General features: G+C 56.4%; 4 protein-coding genes across 4 annotated transcripts in view; all 4 read right to left on the bottom strand.

The window, feature by feature from the left end:
* Positions 1 to 2677, bottom strand: part of CHRNB1 (cholinergic receptor nicotinic beta 1 subunit) — a 12518-nt gene extending 9841 nt beyond the window's left edge. Inside the window, exons 1-6 of the mRNA XM_023193259.2 lie at positions 2553 to 2677; positions 2328 to 2467; positions 1628 to 1672; positions 835 to 944; positions 628 to 736; positions 128 to 275 (exon numbers count right to left, since the gene is read on the bottom strand). Coding sequence (XP_023049027.1) covers positions 128 to 275; positions 628 to 736; positions 835 to 944; positions 1628 to 1672; positions 2328 to 2467; positions 2553 to 2610 — 610 coding nt within the window. The 5' untranslated portion in view covers positions 2611 to 2677. The remainder of the gene's footprint in view (positions 1 to 127; positions 276 to 627; positions 737 to 834; positions 945 to 1627; positions 1673 to 2327; positions 2468 to 2552) is intronic.
* A 122-nt stretch (positions 2678 to 2799) lies between these two features.
* FGF11 (fibroblast growth factor 11) lies at positions 2800 to 10090 on the bottom strand. The gene is made up of 5 exons (XM_023193243.3): positions 7958 to 10090; positions 6198 to 6308; positions 5900 to 6003; positions 4946 to 5144; positions 2800 to 4662 (listed from the first exon to the last, which is right to left on the bottom strand). The coding sequence occupies exons 1-5, from the start codon at positions 8148 to 8150 to the stop codon at positions 4592 to 4594; spliced, it is 678 nt and encodes a 225-aa protein (XP_023049011.1). The 5' UTR covers positions 8151 to 10090; the 3' UTR covers positions 2800 to 4591.
* A 137-nt stretch (positions 10091 to 10227) lies between these two features.
* Positions 10228 to 12309, bottom strand: TMEM102 (transmembrane protein 102). Its single transcript, XM_023193241.2, has 2 exons — positions 11673 to 12309; positions 10228 to 11564 (listed from the first exon to the last, which is right to left on the bottom strand). Exons 1-2 carry the CDS (start codon positions 11884 to 11886, stop codon positions 10252 to 10254), a joined length of 1527 nt encoding a protein of 508 aa, XP_023049009.1. The 5' UTR covers positions 11887 to 12309; the 3' UTR covers positions 10228 to 10251.
* Positions 12310 to 15461: 3152 nt separating this feature from the next.
* SPEM3 (SPEM family member 3) lies at positions 15462 to 19369 on the bottom strand. Its single transcript, XM_026456310.1, is given in 4 exon segments — positions 15462 to 15497; positions 15499 to 18905; positions 19025 to 19082; positions 19232 to 19369. Coding segments are annotated over 4 exon segments (3639 nt in total).
* Between the last annotated feature and the right edge of the window lie 275 nt (positions 19370 to 19644).

Below are 19644 nucleotides of genomic sequence, written 5' to 3'. Positions count from 1 at the left end.
GCCTCCCAAAGTGCTGGGATTACAGGCTTGAGCCACCGCGCCCGGCCCCCCACTGACAGGATATTTATGAGCCTGTTAGAAGCTGGAAATCATAGAGCCCATGGATGTAGGAGCCATGCCCACTCACCAATGAAAGTCCCTTCATGAATGTGGATTTCCTGCTGCTCTTGCCCGTCAGGACCCAGGCCTGTCTGCAGGCTGACCTCCGAGCTGTCGTAGCTGTAGGAACTGAACACCATAGTGCAGTTCTGCCAGTCGAAGGGGAAGTAGGTGACCTGGACGGAGGGGAGAGTCACTAGAGCTGCCAGAGAATCAGTCAGCGCTGATGGAGTTTGGGAGGCCTTTGGGGAGGGCACAGGGAAGGGGAATCATGGAGGAATTGGAGGGTTATGAAGGGAATCCATAGAGAAAATGGGGGTGGGGAGAGAGGTCACTGAGTAAGACTAGAAGCCAAAGAAAGTGTACAGAACACTCAATGGAAAATCAGGAGGGTAGACAAGAGGTGAGGGTCATGGGGATTAGATAACGGGGAAGGATGAAGGATGGGAGTCGCTGGAGAGTCAGGATATCTATGGAAAGGGAGGGTTTTTAAAAGCTCCTTCAGCTTCCAATGTAGAGCCGGGAAACCTGGATGCTGCAGCTGCTGCGGTAGATGCCCGGGGGTCGCCAACGCACGGAGCCGTCGGAGGACGCCACGACGTTAATGTCCAGAGCCACGTCAAAATTCCCATCATTGCTGCAGAGAAGAGATCTCATCTGGGATCAGGCCCCGCGCCCGGAGGCCCCGCCCCGCGAGGCCCTGCGCCACCTCCCGGGCTTTGGAAGGTCTCCTACTTGTTCAGTAGCACCAAGTCAGGGAGCCACACGGATTCCGCCGTGATGCGGAGCAAATCGATGCCGTCGTGCTCCGCAGGGTCCCAGCTCAGCCTGTAGTCAGTCCACTCCTAGTGAAGCAGAGGCTGAGGGGCTGTTCCGGGTTGGAGGCCGGGAGGGGACGAGGGATTTCCAAAGGAAGCCCAGGAAGGGAGTGCAAGGAAGGGGAGCAGGGCAGGCATAAACTGTGGGTCAAGGGGCCGGGGTTCTGGCTCTGGCTCCGCCTTCACTCGCTGGGATCCACATCAGCTAATTTCCCTTCCCCCGCACCGGGTTTCAATTTTTTACCCTGTAAAAATGAGGAGGCTGCACCAGCTAGCCTCTAAAACAGTGGTTTTCCAACTGCAGTTCGCAATCCTTTAGTGGATGGGAAATCAAATTAGTGGTCCCAAACCATTGTTTCAAAAATTAGAATGGGCCAGGTGCGGTGGCTCATGCCTGTAATCTCAGCACTTGGGGAGATTCCCCCCGAGGCTGGTGGATGGCTCAAGCTCCCGCGTTCAAGACCAGCCTGTGCAACACAGTGAGACCGCGTCACATACACACACACGCACACACACACACACAATTAGAATAAAAACTGCATGGGGTGCAACTCCTGTAGTAAAGTTAGATGTTGTTTCCTCGAAGTTTGGCTTCAGTTGTAAACGTGTTATCTAAAGTCATGATGTAAAAAAATGTTCTTACTGGGCTGGATATTCAAGGAAATTGTCAAGGCAGCGGGGCCCTTTCCCACCCTGCGGGGTCTCCATACCAGGTCTAAGTACACCTTTGTGCTCATCTCTTCATCCTTCTCGTTCTACAAGGGAAAAATTTAAGGAGTAAAGGTGAAGTAGGGTGGAGAGAAATGAGGGGGCTGGGAAGGCCAACCTCTGCTGGGAACCCCGCCCCCTTTTTCTGAGCCCCATCCTCTTGGGTCCAAGTCCACATCCCAGAAGGGGCGTTAGTTTAAGACCTGCCTCTATCTCAGAAACACCCTTTCCGGCCATCTACACTCCCAGCCTATCAACCTACCAGATCCGCTCCTGCCTAGCCCTCCGCCTTGCTCTGTCCCGGGCCCTGCCCTCAGCTCTTAATCCACCCAGCCGTGAATCTCCATCTGCCATTTATTGACCCCTGAGTACCAAACACCCCGGGCACTCAGGACCCATATGGCCCTACCTCAAAGTCCATCCCCCAGCCCCTGCTTCGTCCCCAGCTCTACTTTAAGGTCCGGTCACAGGTCCGTCCATCACCCTACCCGGCTCTACTCCAGGCCTGTCCACCAGCCATGGCCAGAGCTTGTCCATTTGTCTGATTTCGACCCAGTCTTCACTGAAGGCTGGTCCCTCTCAGCCTGCTCTCGTCCCAGGCCCCGCCCCCAGTCTGTCCCTGGTCCGGCCTTGCCTAAAGTCACGCCCCCCGGCCGGTCGGCAGGCCTGACCTCTATCCCCACCCCCGCCGTGCGCCCTCACCAGGCTGATGAGTTGTGCCAGGATGAGACCAACGCTGACCCTGACACGGTCTCCCACCTCCCGCGCTGGCCGCACAGAGCTATCATAGCCAGAGAAAAGTTTCTCCCGGAGGCGGCCCTCTGCCTCCGAGCCGCGGACGCCTGGGGAAGGAGAGACTAAGTGCAGCCCTGGTGTCTGGCCACAACCGCTGGACCCCGTCACTGCCCCTTCGGGGCCTACACTTACCTGGGGTGAGCGGCACCCCCAGCGCCCCCAGCAGCATCAGCAGAGCCCCTGGGATCATAGCCTGGCGGCTTGTTCAGTGACTTCGCTCGGAGAGCCACTGGGACCGCCAGCACAGGGGAAGTGACGAGGAGCCCGAGAATGTGCACCTGTTGCTGCGGGCAGCCGCCAGCCCACCCGCCCCGCCCCTGGGACTTGATCCTGCCTCGAGCAACTGCCAAGCCCGCCACCAACAGATGACAGATAGCACTTTAGTTGTATACATCGTCTTTAATTGAGAAAGCGTGGAGTGGGGACCCGATCCCCTGGGAGCAGTTCCAGGAGTTGGGTGGAGCCTGAGCGGGGTTTGTGTGGGTGAGGGGACATCTACTCCTCTTGCAACAAGCCAGAAGTAGAACAGCCTAAGGAAAAGTGACCTGCCTTGGAGCCCTAATCCCTCCCTTAGGGCCCCCTCAGCCTACCCTATCCAAATCTGAGGCTATGGGAGTCTCCCTCCTAGTTCACTAGCAGGTTCCCAGTTTTTTCCAGGCTGCCCCTAGCGCTCCATGTTTTTCTGAAAAAATCTAGACAGGCCCTTTTTGGGTATCTAAAACTCAGCTAAGGTTCTAAGCTGTAAGGTAAAGCAAGTTCTATCCAATTAGAAGCTGTTGGGGCATATGAGGTCTGGAATGCAAGAGGCCTTCACCCTCCTTGGCCTGACCTATAGGGGAGAAGGGTGAGACTTATTGCTGAATTGGGGTCTCCTCACTGGGAGGGTCAAGGCTGTATCCATTTGTCCTTTTTATTCAGGACACATTACTTTAAGGACCTCAGCTTTAAAGGGGACCTGGAAGGAATTCCTGCTGAGGTAGCTAAGTATTCATATCCATCTAACACAGAGGCAGGTTCAATCATGCCATAATTTTGACCCCTCCCCCATCCCAGCTTCCCTACTATGAGCCAGGGATCTTTCCAAAATCCCTCTGCCCTTCTCCAGACTCTGTCTCCCTGGCACAGCCTCATCTGGGTTGAAGTAGCTAGAAACTGCATGTAAAAATAAGCTTAGCATTCTATATGGAAGAATCGTATTTTTAGAGAATTATCTAGGAAAAACAAGAAGTGGTTCTTGATTCATCCAGAACGGTTTTTATGAATCATAGCTGGGTCTTTTCCAGAACTCATCCGTAATAGGTATCACTCAAGAAGGTGGGAGGGTGGGGCCAGAACTTACTGAGAGCAATAATATGGCTATACAGGCCCCAGCTCCATCCTGGGTAAAAGGGCTGAGAGTCATGATCTATGTCCTAGAGCTAGGATTCAGGAGGAAGTATAGGTCCATAAAGCTCTAGAATTGGGTGTCTCTGGGATAAGAAGGTTAAACCCGTGGTCATCTGAGACTGGTTCCAGTTCAGGCCAAGGCCAACAGCTAGACAAGGCTCAAATCTAGCCTCTTTCTACTTGGAAACCAGGGATCCATCTGAGTCAAGGACAGAAGCCTGATGGATCCAGAGCAAAGGCTGGCAGCATACCTAGGTTCCAGCACAAAGCCCTAGTGCAGAAGTGGCCCTGGCTAGGGTGTCCAGTGTTCCAGAATGTGTCCAGACCAAGGCAGAAGGTAGAGTAGGGAAAGAAGGACACATGAATCCTGAGCTTCAGTGAATCTAGAAATGGCTCAGTGGCAACGAAAATGGGCACGGGACTCCAGGAACTGTACGAGCCGGCATGGGAAATGTTTGCGCCCTGGCTGTCCATTTGGGAACTCCCAGCGCCATCTCAGGAAAAGGCATGGCGTTGTGTGAGCGTGCAAAGAAAGAAGTGATCAGCCAGGACCATCTTCAGACATCCCCCTCTCTGACTCCCTCCTAGGCCCAAGGATCTAAGGGTCTCAGCAGCCTCAGAAGTCACAGCCAGCCCCTAGGTTCCCTCAGGGTAGAGCACCTGGTGGGACCTGGCTGCTCAGGGCATGTGTGTGGCAGCAAGGGTGACAGCAGGACTGGGAGACAGGTTGTGGTGGTGGCTGGCTCACTGGGAGTGCAAGGAACCTCCAGTCCAGGGACTACATTTCAGGGGGCAGGGGGACTGGAAGGGGAGGCCTCGGGGACACTGTGGAGAGAAGGCTCCCGGTACATGGCCACTGTGAAGGGGAGAAAAAGAGGAGCAGGGAAGGAGAGTTAGGCACAGAGGGACCAGGCAGAACCAGTGCTCTGAAAGGGCTCCCTTCCCGTACATTCACCCTCCCAGAACCCCAACCCACAGGAGGAGAGCACCCCAAACCCCCAAAGGGCAAAGCCTTCCTGGCTTGATCTGTCATAGCAGCGTCCTCTTATCACTTGTAGCCTGAGCTGTCTGCCCCTAAATATCTATATCAAGGTCAATATCCTCTCCTGTGGTCCACATTTTCTTGAGTCTATACCCACCCTCCATGAGCTTAGGCAGAAAGTGGGCAGCTGCCTTGGTCTTCTTAACTCGGTTTCCCTTCATGACCTGGCCCTCCTTGTCCAGGCCGAGGTACCAGGCCCGGCCAGAACGACGCTGGCGGTAGAGAGCAGAGGCGTACAGGACGTAGTAATTCTCAAAGACACACTCCTTAAAGCGACACTCAGCTGTGAAATGCGGCTAAGGAGACAAAGACCCAGAAAGGCACACAAAGACAGAGAGATAAAAAGACACATCACTGGGCAGAAGGGAGCTCATAGAAAGCACAAGCCAGGATAGATAGATATAATCCATATGTTTTTTGGGAGAGGGGGAGGGCAACTTCTGAGTCCATGTAGGACCTGGGAGCAAAGGGAGGACAAGGAAGAGGCCTGGTGGGCCCCTGAGGGCTAAGAACCAGGCTCTGGGCCAAGCGCAGTGGCTCATGCCTGTAATCCCAACACTTTGGCTGGCCGAGGCGGGTGGATCAGCTCAGGTCAGGAGTTCGAGACCAGCCTGGCCAATATAGCAAGACCCTGTTACTATTTTTTTTTTTTTTTTAAAAAGAACTAGACTTTTAGGGGTCTTGGAATAAGATTCCTTCTCTCCACTGTATTCCCAATTTCTCACTATCCCCTATCCTGGATGACTCTAGGGAAGTGAGTAATGACAAAATCTGGAGGAGATGGGATAAGAAGTAGGGGCCCTAAAAGGCAGAAAGAGTTGGACATTCAAAGAGCCTGGGGCTGTGTTGGGGGTGTGCGAGGAGTGGGCATTGGAGAGACCCTAGAGGACTTGGTCCAGGACGGGCAGTGATGACAGGCCATGAGCAAAAGCCGGAGGGAGGAGTCCCGGGCAAAATGTCTGTAGTTGAGGAAGACTGTCATTCCCTCAAGGGACAAATTGAGGAAGGGGAGTTCCCAGTATTCCCCGGCCACTCAGCCTCATTGTCTCACCGAACTATAGAGCAGTCCCTCAGCATTCATGGCCATGTAGTGACCCAGCTTGGCGCTCTGGATGGTGACCACACGGAGGCCTACAGGGATCAGGTTGAAGTGGGCTGGGGGTGGAGAGAGGGAGCATCAATACCCAGGCCTCTGACGCTCACCTGAGCTCCCCTCATCCCAACTCTGCTTTTTCCCTTAGGGGTCAGGAAGATGGACCAATGGCAACAGAAGCTGAAGACGGAATGGGATTGTCATCTGCTGTCCCCATTCTCCCCCTTCCCACCCGGCGGCCAGCTTCCCCTCTCACTGAAGGAGCTGGTATCCTCTGGGGTGCCCTGGATACTTCCGTCGGGATTCGCCTGGAGGTAGAAACCCTGGCGGCAGAACAGTTTGGTGACGATGCCTTTGAGCTGAGGCTCTGGAGAGAGAGACATTCATCTTTTAAAATGACATCTCTGTTCCCAGAAACATTCCTACACTTGGCAGGATCAGAGGATGCAAGGAGAATGAAAGGAAGGAAGAGGGTCCCAGGGCCCCAGCTCTCTTACCCTCCAAGCACGCTCTCTCCCACCTCCCTTTCACTCCTGGGAAAGCTGGTGTGGGTCCCTTCTGTTTCCTATAACCAGGAGCTTTCAGTGTAATTTATTGAAATTTATTTAAATGGCTTAATTCCTACCCTACAGCTTAACCAGAAGCGGGGAGGAGTGGGGGAGGAGGGAGGGGAGAGATATATCAAAAGGCAGGGACAGAGGGAGACCAGCAGGGGTACTCAAGGGGCAGCGTGTTTGCGAAGGTGGGGGACGGTGGCAGCAGCAAATTGACCACAGGGTAGGGGCTCTCCCTCAGGGGTGGGGGTGGGACTGGGCCTGACGCTGACTCAGCACCTGCTGCGGCTGCCGCTAGCTTGGCGAGAGCCTTGCCTTGGCCCAGCGCCGGCCTGTCTGACAGTGACCCGTCTGTCTGTCTGTCTGTCTGCTAGCTTGCGGGGGCCCAGCTCTCCCTGAGGCTCAGCCTCTCCCCTTCGGCCAGGTAACCCGCCTGGGGTAAGGGGGACATAACCAAGGATATGGGGGGGTGGGAGCTGAGGAGATGGAGAGGCAGGCTGAGTCACGTGGGGGCCCGGTCCCACTCAGAGGGTGGGCTGCGGATTGTACCACTATGGGCAGCCGGTGGCGCGGGGAGGAGGGCGCGAGGGGGCTACCCTTAAGGGAGTTGGGAGCGGGCGGGAGCAGGGCCAGAGGGACTCCCTGACTGTCGCACCTGGACGGGGACCACACTCTAACTCTCACAACTCTCATCCCCCATCGCTTGCTCTCTGCCGACTTCCCTGTCTCCCCTTGTAGGTGGTACGACCCCCAAGAGTCTGCGCCCATCTCTAGCCGTGAACTGTATCTGAGTTCCTCCCAGCGTAGGGTCCCCTGAGCCTACGGGACCCGATTTCGGAGTGGCGCGGGGGTTAGGGGAGGGGGTGCCCAGCTCCGTTCTTGAAGCACAGGTCACGGGAGGAGGGCGCATAGAGGGCTGGCCGGCGAGGTAGCTGCAAGAACACCCGAGGGAGAGCTGGGCAGATTGGCTCGGAGCCAGGAGAGCTCGACCAGGAGGAACCGAGTCCAGGCGTGGAGGAGCGGGAGAACCGGGGCGGGCGGGGGCGGGGGGGGCGTGCTGCTGGAGCTGCAGAAACCCTTGGGGTGACCCAGGCGTCTGGAAACCCCCAGGCTTCTCCGCTCCAGATTGAAAGAATCGCGAGAACCGGCACGTAGGCGGAGGACGATGGGGGTGGGGACTGCTGTGTAGGGAAGGGGGGACGAGCAGGAACTGCAAGGCTTTCGGGGAGCTAGACTTAGCCCCTCAAGCCTTCCCCTTGACCTCGAAAATAAGGAGACTCCGGGTTATGGACTAAAGAGAAGGGAAACTGAGGCACAGTCTGGCAGGGACTTTGTCATCCTGGCCCACCCCCTTCCACTTCCGAGGAGCCCCTCAGCCGGGCCCTTTCCTTCAGAGTCCCTGGCCTCAATCTCCCAGGCAGAGACACCTCTGGCCGGGAGACCCCGCCCCAGCCGCACTCACCCGGGCCGCGGTCCGGCCGCGCGGGCCGCCCCCCGCACAGTCGCACCTTGGACAGCAGGATGAGGAGCTGCTTCTGGCAAAGGGACTTGGTGCCGCGGGGACACACGCGCCGCTGTGCCGACACTGGCCGGCTGCCCCCGGGCTCGCGGACCTCCCGCTTCTGCCGGATCAGGCTACTGGCCAGCGCCGCCATGGCGCCCCGGGAGGAGACACCCCCAAACCGGCCGGCGCCAGGAGCGCGCTGGGCTCCAGCCCGCTCACTAGGGCATGCTCTTGACGCTCAGGCCCCGACTCGCTGCCCCACCCACAGGACCTGAGGATAAGCCCCAGAACCCCCCCCCAAAGTAAGCCCCTCCACAGCAGCCAGTTGCCACCCTTGGGCCCAGTGCTGGCTCCACCAGATCCAGCAGCCTATGTACTCCTCAGTGGATCCCACCCTCGAGTTTTGCCTCCTACTGAAAATGTCCTCTTTCCCTCCTCTCCAGTGTCTGTCCCCACTTCACCTATCCCAAAACCAAGACCCCCCGAATTTCCAAGACGTGGTTAAAATATCTCCAGGCACCTTTCCACTGTAGTTTGGGGCACACTCCTACCAAATCCACTCTTGTAATCTACAGGGTGTGGGACTTTAGCTTTGGGGATATTCGCTCATCCCACCCCTACTGGGGCACTGCCATTGTCAGGAAGGAACCCAACCTTGGTGTTTTTTCCTTTGCTACACTCTAAATGGAGGGGATTCCCCACCTTTTTCACTGAAATCTCCCCAAAATATGTCTCAGAATATCCAGGTTGCCCAGATTCAGTAAGACGGGGCTCCCAGACCCTCTGGCTGGATAACAGCTTTTTCACCAAGTCACCCCCATGTCTAGTAGCATAGAATTCTAGCGGCCAAGACCCTTTCTTCACCTTCACACCCTCCGCTCCTTTTGAAGTCACCTCCAAATCCACCCTTCCTAATGGATACACCAGGTAGCTGTCTGGAGGGCCTTCCGCCACCTCAAAATGAGGAGCATCCGTGTTTGCTTTTTTTTTCTCCCCTGGCTGCCCCTTAAATTTTCTTGGGGACAGCTGGTGCTGTTTAGATCCCACGCCCTCCAATCTAACCAGCCCCCCGAGAGAGGAGTGCACCCACGTTGTCACCAGTCCCCAAATGTGAACAGGCCCCCTACAAGTCAGAGCGGATCACAGCTTCCTGCGACAGGGCTTCCTCGTCCTCCCCGGGATTGCCTATAGCACCCCCTCTTCCTTTCCCCGACGCCCCTCAACCTGTCCTGTCCTGTTGATCCGGCGACGGGTGGCGCTGGCTTCGGCTCCAGGCTCCTCCCTCCCTGTCCCCCGCAAACGGAGCTTCCCCCCACGCCCGGCTAGGCGTCCCGGACCCTCGGGAAGGAGTCAGGGTGTCTCTGCAGAGCTCCCCGGTCCGGCGAAGTCAGAGCACTGGGCCGGTGGCTGGACCAGGCAGAGCGGCGGCAGCGGCGGCAGCGGCAGCGGCTGTGGGAAGCTGAGGCGGCGGCGGCGGCGACAGCAGTTCCCCCTCCTCGGAGAGCCGGCCCGGGGGCGGGGCAGGGGGCGGAGACGCTGGGAAATAGGAGGGTGAAGCCGGGCAGGAGGAACCCCGGGGTTCCTCGGAGGTAGAGAGTGCGGACTGTGTCTTACAAGCAGGCAAAGCCGAGGCAAGGCCGCACGTCTCAGCCTTCAGAGAAGGAGGAACAAGAAGGCCTCTCGAACGCACCTCTGGATAGGAAGGAGAGGTTGGGCCCAAGGGAGATGGAATGGCGGACGCTAGGAGAATGGAGAGGGACCCTACTGGCCGGGATGTTAGCGAGGACAGAACAGCAGGAGGAAAGTGGGGGAAGAACTGGAGAGATGGAGGAGGGGTGGTGGTGAGATCCAGCCTCGGGCGAAATCCGGCCTCCTTCATGTCTCTGCCTTTGTGTGTGAGCGAAATTGATCAGACCCTGGTCTCCATAACTCCTTTCCGCGTTTGGTCAGCAAATATGTTTCTCCCATTTCTATTGACCCTTAAGAGAAATGACCAAAAGAACTGGGGACAGACGGTTTCTGGAAGCTGCCCCTGGGCGGAGTGCTGGCCACAGATGTGGAGAGTAGCGAGGCTGGATTGGGGCAACCTGTGCCGGGACAGGCGGGTGGTCCTAGAGGAGCAACCAACAGGGAGGCCTTCCAGAAGGGGGGCTTCAGGCCCAGGGCACACAGTCCCCCAGGCGAGGGACGAGCTGTGCCCCCCGCGTCTCGCTCGCCCTCAGAGGCACTTTCCACTAGTAGGAACAGCTTCTTTAATGGGCCCCGCCCCCCACGCCCGCCAAACCACCCCCTTTGCGGGCCACCTTGGCCTCCTCCACCGCGGCACGGAGGGCCCGGGCAGGGTCCCCGCGGAGCCGGGCCAATTCGCCGAGCAGCGCAGCGGAGCCGTCCCCAGTACGGAGCTCTCGGCCGTTCAGAAAATAGTGAGGCAAAGTCCCGGCCTCGAGCACTCGGCCCAGCTCGTCTAGCAGCCCGAGGCAGCAGGCGCCCGCATTTTCTGGCCGCGCCAGGTAGAGCGCGGGCAGCCGCTCGCACGCCCAGTACAGCAGCGTCCTCAGGAGGTAGGGCGCCGCTGCCCGGGTCCCGGCCACCAGCGGGCGCAGTAGCGCCTGGGCCGCCGCGTGCGCCTGTAGCAGCGGCGCTGGTATGCGCGCTTTGAGCGCCAGCTCCTGGCGGGCGAAACAGAGCTGCCAGGCGGAGGCGCACGGTCGCTCGGTGCCGCCACCGGGCACCAGGTAGAAGGAAGCCGACTCAGAGGCCAGAGGACCAGCCCATGAGTGGCTCCGAGCCCCCTCGGGCCAGCCGGCCACGGATACCACTGGGATCAGGTCGAAGAGCAGGAGGCGGCGAGGGGGATCAGGGGTAGCCAGGAGGACGGTGGTGAAACCCGCGTGGCGAGCTGCGTGCACCAGACGCGGAGCACCCGGGACAGGGATCAGAGACTCGGCGACCGCCGCCAGCGTAGCAAAGAACCAGGCAGCCACCTGGGAGGGACATAATGTGGGCCACGCTTCCCGAGCCTCGGACGGCTTTGGGACTGGGCTTTCGACGTCTGCCTTGGTGACGTCACTACTCAGTGTTTTCAAAGGCGCGGTAGAGCCAAGGTCGACGACGTCATGCTGAGGCAACTCGGACGATGAAACGTCACTAGGTGATTTTTCCAAAGACACTGGCGCCTCGTGCTCAGTGACGTAGCTGTGCGGCTGGTCTACAGAGCTTTGCAAGTCCTTGGAACTTTCTTCGCTCTCCGTTCGGCGGATCGAATCACGTGCTCCTGGGACTGGGGGTCCTAAGCAATCCTGCCACATTTCCCGGATGGGGGTTCCGCACACCAGCTCTGGGAGGCAGACCTGTGCGTAACAGGATTCCAGGTCCAGTTGCAGTTCAGTGCCGTCCAGTGAAAACATGGGCACTAGAAGTGTGAAGCCGGCATCGTAGTGAGGTCCTCGGGCGTAGGGACCCAGGGGTGCATGCCCCAGATCCAGGGAGCCCTCGCGAATCCCACCACGAAGCAGCAAGAGCTCTGCCTGGGGAGGAAAGCGAGGGTCCCGGCGGTGAACTAGACCTAAAAAAAGGGAACGGATCGTGAGGGTGTCGCCCAAAGCCGGGGCGGGGGCGGGGGCGTAGTGAGGCTGAGAGCTGTGAGTTCCCAAAGGCAAGTAGGGTTACTTACCAAGCAAAGAGAAGACAAAGTCCTTGGCCCGGAGGAGATCGGCTCCGGGCTTGGGCCCGTCACTCCAGCTCTCCTGCACACCCAGCTCCTGGATCAGCTGGGTCAATTCCTGCAGCTGCGCCCCGGAGCAGAAGTCGATGTCCGTGAGCGGCCGAGCTGGGGCCGGGGGCGGCGGGCCCCACCAGGGGGCACTCCCCCAGACCGCGGAAGCCATGCGGTTCTATCGTTTTGGGCTAGGGAAAACACGGAAGGGAGGTGGCCTAGACGGGCCTTTCCTTTGCTGTCCTCTTTCTGAGGCAGAGAGAGTGCCCCAGACACAAGCTACAAATGGGTCTGTAGATGATGGATTCTAAATTTAGTCCTCAAAATGAACAAATAAATACCTCCTCTATCCTGGCCCTTTTCTCATATGCAGTTTCCCGCCCGCATGAACTGGTTCACCGAACTCAGCAGGTAGAAAGTAACTGTTGCGCCTCCCACGGAATGCAGTAGCCAGGCTCCGCCACCGCCCCTTGTCTACCTCCCTTTACTTCTTTTTTGGAAGAGGCTTATTGGTCAGCGGCTTCCCCCTTGTGGGAAGCAGTAAGGGTGGGGAGGAGAAATAGATTCAACAGGTTACTTCTTCCTGATGCCCACGTGGCCACGCCCCTACATTTTCGGCCACGCCCCTTTCTGGAGGCTGTCGGGGTGGTTTCTGCCGGGTCGGGTCGCCAGTCAGAGCTCAGTCACTCCTTTAGCCCTGCTGAGATCCCGCGTTATCCTGGGAGTTGTAGTTTCCCGCTCTACTAGGGCGTAGGAGCCACGCCCCCACATCCTTTCCTGTTCGGCTGAAGTAGTGCCTGATGGAAGTTGTAGTTCCTCTGGAGATAGATTATTCTGTCTCTTTTCATGCCCATGTCAACCCCACTCAAACATTCCTTGAGGTTTGAGACCGGTAATAGGATGGCTCTGAGTCGCAAACAATAATGAGGGATGGGCCGGGTGCGGTGGCTCACACCTGTAATCCCAGCACTTTGACAGACTGAGGCAGGTGGATCACCTGAGGTCAGGAGTTCAAGGCCAGCCTGGCCAACGTGGCGAAACTCTGTCTCTACTAAAAATACAAAAGTTAACCGGGTGTGGTGGCGGATGCCTGTAATCTCACCTACTCGGGAGGCTGAGGCAGGAGAATCACTTGAACCCAGGAGGCAGAGGGTGCAGTGAGCTGAGATCGTGCCATTGCACTCCGGCCTGGGCGAAAAGAGCAAAACCCCACCCCAAAAAAAAAAAAAAAAAAAAAATGAGGGACACACCCTAGGGCCTGGGGAGAGATAGGGACCCCTGCATCCCTGTGTGATACAGGAGCCCTGGTCACTTAGATCTACTAGAGTTTTTCCATGTAATTATAACTTCCTCATTTTGGGGATGAGGAGAGTACCGCCTAGAAAGGTTGCACAGCTGAGCCAGGGAGGTGCTGGAAAGGGGTTCCCTGACTGGGTGGGGTGGGGGGTGCATCTTGGAATCCCAAAGGTGGTAGTGTTAGGCAGGAGCACACAGATAGTGACCCAGAAATGGACGTTTGACTCATAGAAGAGACATACATGTTAGTGATGCCCACCTCAGGTCACTGCTACCTGAGTCATGGCAGGGATCTCAAAGTCTTGTTTTGTTTTGTTTTTGAGAGGGAGTCTCACACTGTCACCCAGACTGGAGTGCTGTGGCGTGATCTCCACTCACTGCAACCTCTGCCTCCCGGGTTCAAGCGATTCTCCTGCCTCAGCCTCCCGAGTAGCTGGGATTACAGATGCCTGCCACCACACCTGACTAATTTTTTGTATTTTTAGTAGAGACAGAGTTTCACCATGTTGGCCAGGCTGGTCTCGAACTCCTGACCTCAGATGATCCTCCCACCTCAGCCTCCCAAAGTGCTGGGATTACAGGCATGAGCCACCGTGCCCGGCCTGGGCCACGACTTCTTACATTCTTTCTGCCCTTGGTCTGTCTCCAGGATGGGATAGGCCTAAGTCCATAGATAAGAAAATTAAGGAGGAGGGACACCTAGGAAAATTAGAGGCCTGTAAAAGAAGAGACTCCCCAACTCTAGAGATCAGTTTGGGAAGCCCAGACCTCAGGGGTTCCTAGCCACTGACAGAGAGCTTTTCTCCCTCAGCAACCAGAGCTGGGGTCCCTGGGAGAACCGAGAGCAGCAAAGCAGCCCAGAACTGCGCAAGTAGGTTCCCATACACACACATCTGTCTGTGACCCAAGAGGCCAGATCAGGAGAACTGGAGACCGAGCTCTTTCTCACAGTCTGGAGTAACCAGGCATCAGACATCCCTGCATCTCACCTCCTCCCCAGAGGGTGGCTTCTGAGGCACTCTAAAAAGAACTAAGTTCTCTGGACTCTATGGAAGCCTTGAAGATGTTAAGAATGGGTGACAAGGAATAGTTCCTCTAGACTCTACTTTTTTTTTTTTTTTTTTTTTTTTTTGAGACAGAGTCTCGCTCTGTCCCCCTGGCTGGAGTGCAGTGGCGCGATCTCAGCTCACTGCAATCTCTGCCTCCCCGGTTCCTGCCATTCTCCTGCCTCAGCCTCCCAAGTAGCTGGGACTACAGGCACCCGCCACTGCGCCCGGCTAATTTTTTTTTTTTTTTGTATTTTTAGTAGAGACGGGGTTTCACCGTAGTCTCGATCTCCTGATCTTGTGATCTGCCCGCCTCGGCCTCCCAAAGTGCTGGGATTATAGGCGTGAGCCACCGCGCCCGGCCTAGTTCCTCTAGACTCTAAAGCATGGCTCTCCAATATAATTTTCTGTGATGATAGCAAGGTCCTGAGTTGATCCTGTCTAATATAGTAGCCACCAGCCACCTGTCGCTGTTGAGTACTTGAAACATAGATAATGTGGCCGGGCACGGTGGCTCACGCCTGTAAGCCCAGCACTTTGGGAGGCCGAGGCGGCAGATCACTTGAGGTCGGGAGTTCGAGACCAGCCTGGCCAACATGGTGAAACCCCATCTCTACTAAAAGTACAAAAATTAGTCAGGTGTGGTGGTGCACACATGTAATCCCAGCTACTCAGGAGGCTGAAGCAGGAGAATCGCTTGCTTGAACCTGGGAGGCGGAGGTTGCAGTGAGCCAAGATCACGCCACTGCACTCCAGCCTGGGTGACAGAGCAAGACTCTGTCTCAAAAAAACAAAAGGAAAAAAAAGGAAATATAAATTAAAATTAAACAAAATTTAAAATTCTGTTCTGCAGAAACATCTACTTTTTTTTTTTTTTGAGACAGAGTCTTGCTGTGTCACGGAGGCTGGAGTGCAATGGCACGATCTCGGCTCACCACAACCTCCGCCTCCCAGGTTCAAGCGATTCTCCCTGCCTCAGCCTCCCGAGTAGCTGAGATTACATGCGTGTACCACCATGCCTGGCTAATTTTTGTATTTTTGATAGAGATGGGGTTTCACCATGTTGGCCAAGCTGGTCTCGAACTCCTGACCTTGTGATCCGCCCACCTCGGCCTCCCAAAGTGCTAGGATTACAGGTGTGAGCCACTGCACCAGGCCTAATATACATTTTAATAGCCACATTTGGCTAAGGGCTAGTGTATGGGACAGAGCAGCTCTAAGGCCTTGAGGATAATGGGCTTAGCTATGCAACTACGGAGGAGAAACAGGGACCTCTCCTCATCAGCTCTGTGAGTGGCCAGCATCAGGGATGGGCTGGGGTGGATGTCCTCAAACAAACACAGAACATTTCTCTCGCCTTTTTATTCCTGATGCACTTTTGTCCCCTCTTTGTCCAGGGTTCTCATCACATTCTGATATCCCCACTCCTTGATGGTTTCCCCTGAGTTGCTGGGTGCCTCTTGACGAAGGCGCCTAGGAGACAGAGCTTCACACTTGTCATTGCCCACTGCCAACTGTCTCTGACGGGCATCAAAAACCACATGCCCTGCCCGGGTGCCTGGTCCGGGGCAGTGGGACTTCCAGTTGATTTGGGAAGGCATAGACATCTGACGATATTTCTGGTAGCCTGAAGGAACTGTATCCACAGGGCGGTCCACCCCGTGCTGGCTGCCTGCCCGCCGGGAGGATGACTGCAGCTCAATTAATACAGGTACCTCTGAGAAGGTCTGCAGGTCACTGGAGACCACTTGGACCTTGGAAGAGAAGGAGTTCTGATCGAGCTGGACAGGAGCCCAGAGGACGTGCCGCTTTGCGTCCTCCTTCTGAGCAGCCTTCTCAGGCACAAATGACTTCATCGGGGACAGTGTGGACTTTGGGGTCTGAAGTGGGGATAAAAGCTGGACAGAATCAGAACCTAGGGCAGGGCTTGGGTTCTTGTGGAGGCCAAGATCTGGGATGAGGCATGAGTTCTTGTAGGGGCCGGATTCCTGGGTAAGGCCTGAAATCTTGGGGAGGCCAGAGTCTTGGACAAGGGCTGGGTCTTTATGAGGGCCAGGATCTTGATTAATTCTTGGGCACTTGTGGAGATTAGAGTCTTGTCTATGTTCTGAGCTCCTGTAAACTCCAACATCTTGGGGAGGGCTAAATCTTCTTTCATCTTTAGTGGCTTGGGTAAGGCTTGGGAGGTTGGAATCTTGAGTAAGGCCTTTAACTTTGTGGCCACCCCAATCTTGGATAAGTCCTGGATTCTTGTAGTCTCCTGAGTCTTGGGTAAGGCCTGAGCACTTTGGGAGGCCAGAGGTTTGGACAAGGCCTGGGCTCTTGCGGAGACAAGATTCCTGGATAACTCCTGAGCTCTTGTTGACTTCAGAGTCTTGGGCAACATATGGACCCTTCCGTGATCCAGAATCTTCAGTAAGGCCTGGGGTACTACAGACTCCTGGATCTTGGACATTGCTTGTATCCTTGTGACCTCCAGAATCTTTAGAAGAGCCTAGGTTCTTTTGGTGATCAGTTGCTTGGGAGAGATCTTGATTTTTATAGACCACAGTCTCTTGGTTTGGTTCAGAATTCCTATAGACTCCAGAGTCTTGTGTAAAGCCTGAACTCCTCTGAAGATCAGAAGTTTGAGTAAATGGTGTTTTCTCATGGAGGCCAGGGTGCTGGGTGAGACATGGGCTCCTAAGGATACCAGCTTCTTGAGTCAGACCTGTGTTCTTTTGGAGGTGGGTATCTTGAGTAATGCCTGAATTCTTGTGGAGGCCAAAGTCTTGAGAAGGGCTTGGATTCTGGCATAGATAAGAATCTTGGAGAAGGCCTGGGAAATCATGTAGGCCTTGATTTTGAGCAAGACCTGGGTTCTTGTGGAGGCCTGGATCTGGGGTAAGGCCTGGGTTCTTGTGGAGGTCTGGGTTTTGGGCAAGGTCCAGATTCCTGGGAACTCTGGAGTCTTTTGAAGGGCACGGGGTCCTTTGAAGGCCAGAATGTTGGGTAAGGCCTAGACTCTCACGACATTCAGGGCATTGGGGTTGGATCAGGGTTTGGGAAATGGTGGCGAACAGGGAAGGGATGGGGAAGTGGGAAGTGGGGATGGACTGAGGAGACTTGGAGGTTGCAAGAACAGTAGGGGTTTGTATTAAGGTGGAGGGCCTCTGACGGTTGGTGGGTTGAGGAGGAACAAAGGATCTGGGAGGAACGAGAGGCAGGGAAAGAGTGCACGGTGGAGGAAGGGTGCATACTGAGCTCTGGGCAGTGGTTTCAGAATGAAAGCAAGGCTTGGCACATGCAGTATCCCGGGGGTAGACAAGGAATTTGGGATAGACTGGAGCCTGGGAGTCTGTGTTCTTCTCAGAACTGCAAGGATGGAAGCTGCAATAAGGGGAAGTCTTGGTCTGGGGGAACTTATCTTTGGCGTCATCTGAGATCTTCCATTCTGTATTCCCTAACTCCAGGTAGCCCAGTATGGATCCTGCAGGAAGCTTGGCACTATCCCCACTGCATTGCTTTGTTTGCTCAGATATACCAGAACTCCCCAGGTCCTGACCCTCTTGGGGCCTGAAGAGGGTAGCCAAGTCTTTTCTTGAATACTCAGGGTTCTGGGGGCCGGACATATGGAAGAAGTTCTGCTTTGCCCTGCGGGCATCATAGACCACATGGCCAGTGGAGAGGTCATGGCCGAAGGCAGGTCGGGGAGAGGGTATAGAAGTTGTGATAGGGGCAGGGGTGGTGGCAGGGACAGGATCAGGGACAGGAGTGGTAGTCAGGGCCATGACCAGTGCTGGGGCAGGGGCGGGGGCAGAGGCTGGGACAGGGGCTGGTGTAGGAGCTAGGACAGGAGTACTGTGTGGGGCAAGAGTTCCGGGAGGAGCTGGGGCAGAGGTTGGGACAGGAACCGAGCTACAGACTAGATGAGAGTGGTCTGGGATATACGCTGGGGCATGGGCTGAGGTGTACTCAAGGGCATGGGTCTGGGGGTGGGCTGGGGCAGGCATAGGAGCATGGGCTGGGGAGTGGGCTGGGGTATGGGCTGAGGTGTGTTCAGGGCTGTGGGCCTGGGAGTGAGTATGCTCAGGGGTGTGGAGTGGAGTGTGGGTTTGGGCCTGGACTGACGTATGGGCTTCAGTGTGAGCTGAGGCCTGGGCTGGGGTAGGGGCTGAGGTGTGAGCTTGGATGTGGGCTGGAGTCTGAGCTGGGGTAGGGGCCGAGGTATGGGCTTGGATGTGGGCTGGAGTCTCAGATGGGGTAGGGGCTGAGGTGTGGGCTTGGGCCTGGGCTGAGGTGTCCTGGGCCTGGGAGTGGGTGCCCTCGGGGGTGCGGGCTTTGGAGTGGGCAGGGGTGTGCACAGAGGTGTGGGCCGTGGCATGGAGCCAGGGGTGGGTGAGGGTGTGCACAGGAGTGTGGGTTGGGGAGTGGACCTGGGCCTGAGCTGGAGCCTGGGCTGGGGCACAGTCTGGGGTCTTAGTCTGGCTCTCTTGGGGCAGACGGCATGGACCCATGTCCAACTTGCTCATCTTTGGGAACTGGGAAGATGTCTCTGGCGTGGAGAGCAAGGAGGCTTGAGCCTTTAAGGCTGTGACCTGAGGGGCCTCCCCAACTCCCATCATCTCCTCCTTGTACAGTCCCCATGGAGACTCCCTGGGAACCCTGACATGTCCGCATTTAGGTGGCGTCCAGCAGCATGCAGAAACCTTCTCATCATTCGTGTCTGGTATCCAGGAGTCAAGATGGTTAACGTGCCTGGGCAGGAAGCCTGGGCGATGATGGACGCGGGAAGAGACTTTTGAGCACAGGTTCTTGGGATCCACGGAGGAGCGAATACATATGGGATGGCTGCCGCTGTGTTGCTTGTCTGCAGGGAGAGGTAGGATGGGACAATGCTCTGGTTCCCTAGGGACTGAGAACTGGGCCAGGGATAGGAGAAAGGGGACAGGCCCATGTCCCTGGGAGCCCATACAGGGGCCCACTCACCTTTGGGAAAAAAATGATGGAAAAGAATCCGCAAGGAGCTCTTCAGATGCTTCCAGAGCTGAGGGGAGCGGGAGGGCGGGTGAGTCCGGAAGCGGGGTGAGCCCCTAAGTCCAACTCTTGTCTGGCCACACCCCAACAGCCCTCCCACCTCAGCCCCTTCAAGACCCCAGGGCTCCCCCAACCCTGCTACCCAGATCCTGCCCTGACCAGAGTCACCACATTGATCCACACGTTGAGCAAGATGAAGCAGCCCAGAAGAAGAAGAATCGCGTCTCCTAAGTCTTGGCACTTCCTGGGGTTGGTGCCAGAGCACATCTGGGCCCCATGATAGGCTCGCTCACCCATGGCCTGGGGTCCCAGGACTGCCTGGGCCCCCGGCCCTCACACAGTCACTAGGAGGGAGACTCCTGTTGTTGGGGAGGGGGTGGACTGAGTCATAATGAGGCAGGTGGTCAGGATCACAATGAGGAAGGTCAAGGAAGAGGAGGGCCCAGGGTGGAACTTTCTGGTAACCAGGTTTGAGTAACCAGGTATGGAAAGTCAAACAGGGTCTGGAGGCCAGTGACCCTCTCCTGTTTCTCCATGGTTCCCTACTGCTGGGTGACTCACTCACTCACTCA

This window comes from Piliocolobus tephrosceles, chromosome 16, assembly GCF_002776525.5.
Source record: "Piliocolobus tephrosceles isolate RC106 chromosome 16, ASM277652v3, whole genome shotgun sequence".
NCBI classification, from domain to species: Eukaryota; Metazoa; Chordata; class Mammalia; order Primates; family Cercopithecidae; genus Piliocolobus; species Piliocolobus tephrosceles.
This window is presented reverse-complemented; position numbering and strand designations above follow the sequence as displayed.

Excerpts from the sequence above, each read along its gene's own strand:
- TMEM102 (XM_023193241.2), bottom strand. The coding sequence starts at position 11,886 with ATGGCTTCCGCGGTCTGGGGGAGTGCCCCCTGGTGGGGCCCGCCGCCC. Across the intron at positions 11,565-11,672 it reads CTTTGTCTTCTCTTTGCTTG|GTCTAGTTCACCGCCGGGAC; the intron begins GTAAGTAACCCT and ends CCCTTTTTTTAG.
- FGF11 (XM_023193243.3), bottom strand. The coding sequence starts at position 8,150 with ATGGCGGCGCTGGCCAGTAGCCTGATCCGGCAGAAGCGGGAGGTCCGC. Across the intron at positions 6,004-6,197 it reads AGAGGATACCAGCTCCTTCA|CCCACTTCAACCTGATCCCT; the intron begins GTGAGAGGGGAA and ends CTCCACCCCCAG. Across the intron at positions 5,145-5,899 it reads AGGGACTGCTCTATAGTTCG|CCGCATTTCACAGCTGAGTG; the intron begins GTGAGACAATGA and ends TTGTCTCCTTAG.